This window comes from Lepidothrix coronata, unplaced genomic scaffold, assembly GCF_001604755.1.
Source record: "Lepidothrix coronata isolate B3197 unplaced genomic scaffold, Lepidothrix_coronata-1.0 Scaffold330, whole genome shotgun sequence".
Lineage (NCBI taxonomy): Eukaryota > Metazoa > Chordata > Aves > Passeriformes > Pipridae > Lepidothrix > Lepidothrix coronata.
The window spans coordinates 60,460-71,558 of NW_016690510.1; the positions used below are offsets into that span (position 1 = coordinate 60,460).

The 11,099-nt window shown below is 50.0% G+C and overlaps 1 protein-coding gene across 2 annotated transcripts in view; it reads right to left on the reverse strand.

Moving 5' to 3' along the window:
* SMARCD3 (SWI/SNF related, matrix associated, actin dependent regulator of chromatin, subfamily d, member 3) overlaps positions 1 to 9,938 on the reverse strand; it is a 69,147-nt gene extending 59,209 nt beyond the window's left edge. Inside the window, exons 1-3 of one of the 2 annotated variants that reach the window (XM_017838285.1) lie at positions 9,169 to 9,938; positions 7,727 to 7,912; positions 5,113 to 5,179 (exon numbers count right to left, since the gene is read on the reverse strand). In XM_017838285.1, coding sequence (XP_017693774.1) covers positions 5,113 to 5,178 — 66 coding nt within the window. In that variant the 5' untranslated portion in view covers position 5,179; positions 7,727 to 7,912; positions 9,169 to 9,938. The remainder of the gene's footprint in view (positions 1 to 5,112; positions 5,180 to 7,726; positions 7,913 to 9,168) is intronic. The other variant, XM_017838287.1, reaches the window with a different exon arrangement.
* Between the last annotated feature and the right edge of the window lie 1,161 nt (positions 9,939 to 11,099).

Genomic DNA, 11,099 nt, shown 5'->3' on the forward strand with positions numbered 1-11,099 from the left:
CCCCCCCGGCTCCCCCCTCCTGTCAGGGAGTTGCAGAGCCAGAAGGTCCCCCCTGAGCCTCCTCTTCTCCAGGCTGAGCCCCCCCAGCTCCCTCAGCCACTCCCAGTGCTCCAGCCTCTTCCCCAGCTCCATTCCCTTCCCTGCACACACTCCAGTCCCTCAATGTCCTTCTTGTGGGGGGCACAGAATTGCCCCCAGGATCTGAGGAGGTGCCTCAGCAGTGCCAGCACAGGGATAGGCACTGCCCTGGGTCTGTGCCCTCACTGAGACTCGTACGGCCCGGGTGCCATTGGCCTTCCTGCCCACCTGGGCACACCTGGCTCATGTCCAGCCGCTGTCATCAGCACCACTGGGCAGTTTTACAGCCACTCTGCCCCAGCCAACCCCTAGAGGGGGTTGTGTTGACCCAAGGACAGCTCCCGGGCACTTAGTGCTGCTGAAGCTCAGACCATTCCTGAAGCCAAAACCCACTTCCTAAACAAACTGAAACTACTTCCCACCATTTCTTTTTCCTACCTTTTTTTTCCTACAAGAGCATGAGTAGGTGGCAGGCAGGCAAAAGAGGTTAAGTTGTCCTGGATAAAGAAGCTCTCTGCACGTACAGCTTTTTTCCACAGAACTTCTGCCATACTCTGCTGCTGTCTGTTTTTTGTTTCCTAATCTGTATTTGATGTCAAAACAACCCCCAAGTCCACTTCCAGAATGTTGGTCATTCACCAGAGCTCCTTACCCCCTACCTCTATCACTTATCCTTTTCTGTATTTTCCTACCTTTTTCAAGGCTCTGCTTCCTAGCCCAACACTGCTCCTCTGCCTTCTTGACCCCTCCTTAAGCTGAGTGCTCCAACAAGCACTCAGGTGACATTTCCATACTGATGCAAAAGTGTGTAGCTGCCAGCTCTGACTGAAAGCAGAGGTGCACAGGAACAACAGGCTGTGCAGCAGGCACAGATCAAAGAGAGTCCAGATGTGATGCGTGGAACAGGCCTCCACAGAGCAGTTCAAGGAGGGAAAGGAGAGGAGAGGGAAGATGAGTCCTATGTGACTGCAATCTGAAGAGCCAGAAGCCACAAGAGCATTTTCAAAACATTGAAGTACAATATGCTGACAGGCCCACTCTTATATTTATATGACCTAACAAAGAATTCTAATCCTAATAAAACAGGGGCACAACAGAGAATAGAACAAGAATGTAACAGACTTATGAGGTACCATTTGTCTCTACAGAAGACACGCTGACTCCTTACCTGCACTGGCATGCTAACACAGCAAGCCTTGGGACAAAAGACAGGACTTCACTAATTACAACTTCATGTGCAATTTACATCGCTAATGATATTAACAGATGAGAATGGCTGCAGCCTTGACAGAAGCATTCACTCAGAATATAAAATCTGAGCTTTGAAGAGCCTGACAGAAGACATTACAGAACATGGTATCCGTCAGTAGTTCTCTCCCACTTTTATCACACTGCAGCTGGTGCTGGTCACATCTCTAAAAGCAGAATTACTAACCATACAGATATGGAAAGACCAGGTACAAAAAAATCCTCTTAGGAAGAGGAACTGAAGCAGAATGCTTGTTTACATTGCAGAGAAGGGGGGAAACATACAGAATTAAGACTATCACTGAGAAGAAAGAAGCACATGGTCTTGTAGCAGAAGAACTAGAGGACCACAAACAAAACCAGAGGACAGTAAGTTCAAAATCAACAAAAGCTTTTTGATGCAAAATAGTCAGCCTGGGGCACTAACTGCCATAGGACTTGCCAAGAGACTCTGAAGATGTAAAAAGCAGTTACTAGGTGTCGTAGTTTGAGACCCCCAAAAATCCAGTTTCCAAGTCCAAGCCCCCCTCCCACAATTTGCTTCAGTGTGAGAGGGTTTTTCAGACATAACACAAGACTCAGTATGGGGGGAAGGGAATTATATTACAATTATTACTTAAATGAATACTGTAACACATTATATACACAATCTTAAAATCCTAACTATCTCTCCTATGGTAAAGCAATATTTATATTAGACCAAATCCCTCCTCTCCCTCCAATAAAAGTTCAGAAGGGAAGAAGGAAAGATCCTTTCCACTTTCAGGGCAGCAGTGTTTCTCCTCTTCAATGCAGCAGTCGTAGCTGGAGTTGTTGTAGCTGGAAGATTTCTCTCTTCATTACAATACAAGGGGTCTTCTCTCACCCCTTCGGCTCCAACCGAAGGTCTCTCTCCCGTGGGCTGCAAAGCAGGGACAAAACTTGCTTCACCACAGTCATATCACTTAGTGCAGGGCATCCCGTGAAAGTCCTTTCCTCAGGAGATTCAAGTTCCTTCTGAGTCAGTACATTTAGGGCAGCTCTCAGTTCAGTCTTTGCCCCAAGTCCTTTGTTCTGTCTCAAACTGCCAGCCTGGCAGCAGCAGTGGGGGCAAGGCCACCTCCTCTGCATTCCGTCCGGCCCATTCTGATCCAGCTTCAGAACGTCTCTGAGCTTCTCAGCTCCTCTCTCCGGTGCTGCTGCATTTCAGGACGCCCTTCAAATGGAAGTCCACTCCTTCCCTTTAAGAGGGGTCTCCAAGGGTTTTTGGGAAAGTAATTCAGTCTTACCCCAAGAACAGTCCCTGCTGAGTTTCTCTGCTCTGTTGCCAGCTCTCCCTCCTTGCAGGTACATCTCTGCATCTCCCAGCCTGGCTATGTGCCATCTCTCACTGCTTGCCATCTCTTTTGGCTCTCAGACACAGTTCTCTATTCGGTGCTGTCTCTGCCGCCTCTCTTCCATCTTCTGCTGCCCACTCACAGCAAGGAAATTTCCTCCAGCTCTTAGCTACAGTACTTGGCCCAGTTTAACACTGTTCCAAGCTCCTGCAGCCCCCAGCCAGGGGGCTGGGGGCTTTGGCCCCCAGCGGGGCTCGCTGGCCTCTACCTCCTCGTGGCTCAGACCATGGCTGCCTCTCTTCCAGCTACGTCATCCTCCTTCTTTTCCGGTCTGGTGTGATATGTTTTAATTTTGCAGGGGCGCTGACTGGGTCAACACCAAGAAACACCACCCCCCTGGGGTTAACCACTTTCCAACTCCAGGGGAAAACCCTTTTTAACCCAGGACGCTAGGTAAGGAGTATCCAAGTTTCTGACCGTGTGAGCCACTCAGCAAAATCTGTATATGTCAAATGTCCACAAGACACACACCACCAGTTACTTCAGAGGATGCTGGAGACTAAAAGTACCAGACAGTCCACAGCACAGTTATGACAGCAGGTGTCTCTCATGTCCCACCACATTGCCTTGAGCCCCAGCTGGTCTGTGTACACCCCTGGATCCCGGGGAAACCCAGGGATGCTGTTTTTGGCAGTCCACACTGGTTCGCTTCCTTTCTAAGGTAGATCTGGACTACCAAGCACAAAATTGGCACAAGGATTACTTACAAACCACAAATGGATACCCTTGGACTAGAGACTTTCATTCATACGAGAATATCCAGAGTTGTAATGCTCAGTATTAAGTGAACAATGACAAATTTTGTGAAGAAAAAAGCCCACAGAACAAAAGCCAGGCTCTACTGGGAACTAACAGGATGCTTCTGAAGGGCAGCTTACTAATCAATAATGAATCCCTCATTAATGAATCCCTCATTAATGAATCCCTCATTAATCATGAGGGATTTGAAAGACCATTCTAGAGAGATGACTGGGTATTGTTAGACTGTTTTTTTCTGATTACAAATAAGCTATGATATATCAATAATGTCCCCCATTTTCTAGCCCAAGTTAAACAGTAAATGTAGTTACAGGAAGGGTTAGTAACTAGTCAGACAACACTCAGCAGTGTCATTCAGCACATGAAAATGAATACAAAGTCCTTTCTAATGAACTGGAGCGCAGGGCAGAACTGTTGGATCAAGCCACCTTACTAAGATGGACCCATTCAAAGTGTGTTTAAAGGCAACAAACGACCTGAGAACAAAGAATGAAAAACATCCCTCTAAGCGGGAGATCATGTCTTGAAAAGTGGAAAACGTGAAAAGGAAACGGAGATCACAGTGGGAAAACAACTCATACTATGCCACTCTGTGCCACACTGTGGCAGAGACAGCCAAAGGAACCTCTGGATTTATGAAGAGCAGAAAGCAAGGACAGTAGGATGAGTTTCTCTGTATACTTCAATCACTAGAGAAATCCATGTTGGAACACTGAATAAAGTAGTGCCAAGTACAGTCCAGAAGTCTGAAAAATGCTGTCCATGAAAGATTTAAGTAATGCAAAATGTTTAATGATCTAAACATAAAGCTGAGATATGAATGCAGTGATAGCATTTAAGGACATTCAATATAAGTACAATCACAAAATCCCAAATGATAAAAAGCTACAAAATGAGACAGAAAAAGAAAGACAGAACAAGAGCCAGTGGACAAGAGATGACATGAACAAACTCTGCCACAAAAGCTGCCACACAGCACCTGCCAGCTGGTAGCACAGCGGGCTCGCTCTCCTCACAGGTCAGTGACACCATCCCAACCTTCACCCCTGGCCCTCAGGGCAGTCTTACTGTCACAAACAGGGGATTTACAGAACCAAAGCAGAGGGGCTGGCATGGCCTTTAGAGTTTCAGATCCTTCCTGGCCCCAAGTCAGTACTGACCTGCCAAAGCCATTCTTAAGAAGTATTTGTCTAAGTTCTTAAACCCTCCATGGATAGAAGGTCTACAAGCAGTATATTCAATTTTAAATTTCCAACAGTTAACCAAACTGCAGCTTGTCTTTGTGGGAAGTATAAGGGTCACAGTAAGCACATATGGCAATCCATTAGTGCTCAGTAAAATATGGGTGTCACATGATCCAAAAGTCTCTTTTAGCCATAAGATCCATTAATCTGTAAACGACCATGAGCAACGTAGATCAACACTCGGCTTCAGGGCTGGTGTTGACACCAGGGCTTCAGCTTCTACAATCTTGGGATGTTCTTTGATGAATATTACTGGGGAGAGAGAGGATTCACCATCAGCCAGTTCCCTCAGGACCCTGGCATGCGTTTCATCAGCTTTCATGGATGTGTGTATGTCCACGTTCCTCAGATGGTCTAGGATCCGATCTTCTCCTACAATGGGCAAGACTTCATTCCCCAGTCCTTACCTTGAGATTTGGGGACTCCAGAACAGAGCAGAGAACAGAGGCTCCTACGGGACTGTCAGAGGCCATACTGGAAAGGACAGAAGTTTGTCTCTAAAAAACACTGGAACCAATGAATAGAACCCAATGAATAGAGTTTTTAAAAAAATGGAAGGAAGACCCAAACAGCTTTACATAAAACTCATGGGGCCCTTGTCCAGCACTGAGGTGCCAGCGCTCTCAAATACATCCAGGTACAGGAACGACAGTATGACTGTTACTTTCACATTTACTCAGCACACATCAAAAACAAGGGCATCACAGACTGTCAATTCACAAAAATCAGACACACCTCACTTGTTGACTTCTGAGGAATATTCCCTGAACAGGACCTACTAGCCAGTGTCTGCATTATGACAGTATTATAAAAACCCTGTGAGCAAGAAGAAAAGGCATGTAAATTGTAGATATCTGTTGGTTTCAATGCACTCACGACACTTCTGCATAAATGCAAAACCTGGATAACTCCCTGGGTATAACACCAGAACTCTTAATCCTTTACATTTTAAATTAAGAACCATTCAATTCCTGTAGATGCATCTTTCCAGAAAAGATAACCTCCTGGAATGCTGTTGAGTTTAAGGGGAGACCAGCAAATTCCAGGTTTTAGTCCAAGCACTTTGTTTGGAAACTGATGTGGCAACACTGCACTGGAAGAGGAAAGAGCTCTGAGTGATTGAGAGAACTGAGGGTTACCATTGATATCTTACCTTCATCAAAAAGCTAAAGGAGTTTTAATACACAAGCTCTTCTGATTCCAGTGAGAACTGTGGACTCTCTGGAGGAATATACATTAGCAGGTATTTTCTGCATTAACTTTAACATCAGTGGATTCTTAACAAGCTAATGGGCACAGAGAACATGGCATGTGATAGGTACAGGAACAGGAGGAAATAAGAGTAGGATGTCAGAACTGGAAAAGAAAGAAACTTTCCCAGATGTCAGCTAGAAGAAGCCTTTTGCCACATTTACTGCCTGACACTGAGTGCTCATCTTGAACCCAACACCATCCAGAAGTGCAAACACGAGTGAAAAAAATCACAAGAACAGTTCCTGGTTACCAGGTTATTGTTCTCACTGTCTTTACTTCCAGTTTTTCTTACTGAACATCTGCAGTCACCCCCTTTTTGTCTGGTTTCTCCTCCTGCCAAGCAGCTCTCAGTTTTCAATCATTTGGAACCTCAATGAGGAGAATTGCCAAACTGCCTTTCAAAAAGGCATACCCTTCCTCAGGGACAGCTGGGAGCTGCTTACAGGTACCCAGTGCCATTAAGGACGTGCCAAAGTGAATGGTCCTATAATCCTCCCTGGACTTAGAATCCAAGGGAACACCCAGCTGAGCAGAAAAGGACAGAATTGTGACAAAAAAGATAATCACAGAAAACTGGAACAACTCCTTCCAATGAGGATAACTTATCATTTAACCAGCATATCTAGGAATACGGGGGATTTTCCAACACTGTTTATTCCATAGACGACTGCAAAAACTTAAAATGTATGTGCAAGAAAAAAATTATTCTATGATTTGCCTCATTTTCCTATTCCTGTTCCACACCTCCAATATGAGTTGAGATGGGAAATTTTGGTCTGACTCAGCGCACACAGTCCTTAAATTAGCCTGAGTTCCCACTGGCAGGCTGGGGCTGGTACCTCTGTGCCAGGCTTGCCCTGGCTCACCCAGAACCACGCAGGCAGAGGCAGCAGCACTGGGCACTGTGCATACTCTGCAGCCAGCTGTGCAGTACTGTGGGGAAAGGGCCGCATCAGGTGACAATAACAAGCCTAATGTGTCTTAAAATAGAAAAATAAAATAGTTATAACCCAAGCTACTTATTTCCAAACCAAAATAGAATGCATTTCTTCTACCAGACAATTTACTAAACCAGCGGGGTGACCTGTGCAGGCTGTGAAATGTGAGAAGTCACCAATCCAGCTGTGAAAAAAAAAAGTCCCTTACAGGCACGCCGTGTACCAGCTGGGAAAACAGACAGATGGATGGATACAGGTGCATATTCACCAGTGGAAGCAACGTGAAGAATGGAACTAATGGTAGAAAATAAATATCTGAGTGGCAGATTTGAGCACCTTGTCATGGAGATGACCAATGCTCATCCAACAACAGCAGATACTGGAGAAGTCTACCACCTGGGAAGAGCTAATTTAAACTTGCTCTGAGAAGCGTGAGAACCCTACAAAACAATTAGCACCTGACAAGAACTAATCACATTTACTTGTGGCAAATGGAGTAATGAATTACCACAAAGAATTCCTGCTACTACTACTCCTCTTAGCAACTGCATCCCCCAATGTCATGTGCTCTGAGCCAGTCTACTTTGCCAGATCAGCATGTTCCTGCCAGATCAGCATCTTCCTGCCAGAACTACCACAAACTATCACAGAAGTAGTTGGCTATTCAAAACACCAGTTTAGGTCCTTTAGGCAAGCTGACAGTTCAGGATTTATTCACAACATAACATTTCCCATAAGCCCAAAGGCAAACATTTTCCAGCCCTGATACAAAGCACAGACACATCCTTCCCAACTACAACAGGTCACTTTTCAAAGAGCTAAAACCTACCTGTACCAGACAAGACAGCTGAACACCTGGAGTCACATCTGTATAGACCAAGAAGAAGCAAGAAACTTATCCTGTGGATGAGGCAGGAGATATTATGTCATGCTGAATTAGTAGGAGATGTTCTCAATGACCTGAAGTAGCATCAGCTCTAAGGCAAGCAGGATGAGGATGCATTTGGATCCAACTCTGAAAAAAAGAAAAGCACATTCTGGGTGAGAGGGAAATAATATACAGTATAAATAACATTTCCTAGAACAGCATCAATTCATGGGACACTTCAAAAGCAGCACAACTTGGGGGGGAGAAAGGGGGGAAAAGCAAGAAAGGGGAGATGCAACTGACATAGTGGTTCAGGGCTTCTCTGCAGACCCTGCACACAGGGGCACGTCCAGGCTGCCAGGACAGCCATTTTTCCACATGGCCAATCCATGTGGGCTGTTCAACTTCCCCACAAGAGCCAGCCTGAAATTGAGAAGATTGGAAAGAGCATGCAGAAAGTCACCACTTGCCTACAACTTGTGAACATATTGAGAAGACTGATGAGATCAATAGGGTGGGTAGGATTGGAAGAGATCCCTGGAATTTGCCTGGCCTAACCAAGAAGCAAGGGTATTTTCTCACAAAGGTGTTCTCAGTTGTGTTTCTGCCATCAGACATCTCTGGTCACCCTTGGGAAGGGAGGCCAGTTCAGAAGCATCAACCAAGTCTGCTTGCCTTCATCCTTAAAGAAATCAACTCCTTAAAGGCTACCAGAACACTGCAGTGTTTCAGCAGCCAACATCAGCTGCCCCAGTAGGACGGTGAGAGTGTTGCAGACTGGGAGAACTAATGATCCCACAGATTTAGGGTATCGTTCAGACAGCTTCAGTGTCTCCATACTTATGATAGGTCCCAGAGAAGATGAACCAGAGTAAGAAGGAAAAGAAGCTGGGAAGAGCTGAGCCAGCTGCATGTGCACATACAAAGCCCTGCTGCTCCTGACAGCTCTGTACTGCAGCTGATGAAGAAAAGCAGCATTACAGCAGAACAGGTGTCACCAGCACGCACAGCGTTCCCAGGTGTAAGCTCATACCTAGGCATGCAGTTAGACACAACTGTTCAAAGAACAGACAGGCAAGAAAGGGAAGTACGAGCATGACAGTGCCAGCCTGGCCAGTGCCGCGCAGCACAAGCAAAGATAACTCCACCAGGGACAGAACCAAGGTTCTGGGTCTAGCGGGGTCAGAACAAGGGAAGAACCAAGGGCAGAAAGAAGATCACGGTGAGTTCTGCTAAAATAGAGCTGAAGTCAAGGAAGGACAGAGCCCAGGCAAGCAGGGGCTAAGGCAAACACCGCAGTGGAGGCAGTGCAAGTGAGAAGGGAGAGTGCACAAGGTACAGAAAGGAACATCACTGCAGCACTGAGGAGAAGGAGAGCAAAGGCTGAGTGTTGGGAATCTCACCCTCACCCTGCCTCAGGGGCAAGGCCAGGCCGCAAGTTTCCTCCTCAGGGAGGGGTCAGGGGATTCAGCAAGGGAAGATGGCCTGGCTTTGCTGGTGTTTCCACGGAAAACAGCAGGTCATTGATTGCTCCTGAGACAACACCAAGGAACTGGGTATTTTCAGAAGCTGTAGGACTCCCTTGGATGGGCAGTAGGATGAAGCCAGTCTCTCCAATAAGGGCAGTACTGACAGCAGCAGGTGAGGATACTGCACAAACACTCTCCCAGGTCATGTTAACTTGGTAGATAACGTTGCTTGCTCTTCAGTCCCCCATTTCAATTCTACCTCAGTCTTCCCAGAAGCAACTTGCACACAGGAACCCTCCAAAGGCCATGGCAATGCAGGAAACGGAGGAGAGTTCAGGCCTCAGGGAACAGGAGGAAGTGAGCAGCAATCTCCAGCAGCAAGCTCCTGGCACCAGTGAGATGGTTTGTATGTGTGGGAAGTCAGGAAGATCTTCTGGAAGGCCATGCAGAGCACCAGTCTCCTACAGACATGGATCAGTTAGTCCTGAGAGCATCTGGGACCATGTATCTCCCTCTGAAGACAGAACTGAGGGGCAGCTTAGAGGCAGCGAGACAAATGCTCTCTCTCAAAAGCTGCCTTCTTCTGTGTGAAGGCTGGTTGTTCCTGGAGCATCGGAGACAGCGGTCAGTTAGCCACAGGGAAGCGCTGGGTGTGCAGTGTTTCCAGGGACAGGCTGTTAGGAGGACCCCTCCTCTCCAGAGGATCGTGTCAGGACAGGATGGGCAATTCCAGATGAGTGATGGTGTCTCCCGCGGAAAAGTCAGTCCCTGCTAAAGAAGACCCTCCCGAGGGGGCCTGCAGCCCGCATTCGGGAGCGGTAAACGCGCACTGGGCTCCCCCTCTCTGCCCTTCCGAGCCAGCCAAGTCCCTGCGAGGCAGCAAAGCCGCGGCTCGGCCGAGGACGCGAGGCCCGCGCTGGGACACTCGGCGGGGGCTGCACCGCGCAAAGCCAAGTCCGCGGGGAAGAACGGAGAGACCGGCGCCGCAGCCGTCGGATGTTCCAGCTGCGGCTCCGCGGGAGGAGGCACCGCCGGGTCTGCCCTGACTCCGCCGGTCTCCTGGCCGGGCGAGCCGTGCGGGCGCTGCCCCAGTCCGTGCCCGCCGCCTGCGGGGCCGTCCCGCAGGCAGAGCTCCCGCGGGTGCCGGGGCGGGGGCGGCGGGGCCGCGCGGCGCTCACCGTCCCGTCCATGCTCCGCTCCCGCCGGGGCCGTCCGAGCGCGGGGCGCCTGCGCGGCGCTGCGGACACCGGCGAGGGACCGTCTGCAAAGTGCGGCTCGCCCGCCGCGCCGGGGAGAGGGTCCCGCTGCGGGAGCGCCCGGCCCCGGCCCCGCCGCTGCGGCGAGAGGGCGGTGCGGCCGCGGCCCCTGCCCCGCTCCCAGACCCGCGGGGGCGGCGCGGCGCGGAGCTCCTCCCGGGGACGGGCGGGAGCAGCGCCCGCACCCTCCCAGCGCCGCCGGCCGCCCCGGTTCTGCCCCCTCGGGAGAGCTGGAGAGAGGGACGGACGGGCTGCGGGGCCGCCACGGCCCCCAGACCCTACCACCGCTAGGCCCCGCCGCCACAGAGCCCCGCGCCACCCTCCCCCCAGCGCCCCTCACCGCCGGCAGAGCCCCGTCCCCGTGGCAGCCCCGCCGCCCCCGCCCCGCACTCACCGCCGCCCCCGCCCCGCCGCGGCCCCGCCGCGCTCGCGCCGCTCCCGCCCCGCCGCAGCCTCCGCGCGCTCCACAGCGCCGCCTGCCGGCCGCGCCCGCCCGCAGAGCCCCCGCCCAGCGCGGCCCGTGCCCGGTACCGGTGCCAGCCCTGCCCGCCCTGCCCGTGCCCGGTACCGGTGCCAGCCCTGCCCGTGCCCGGTACCGGTGCCAGCCCT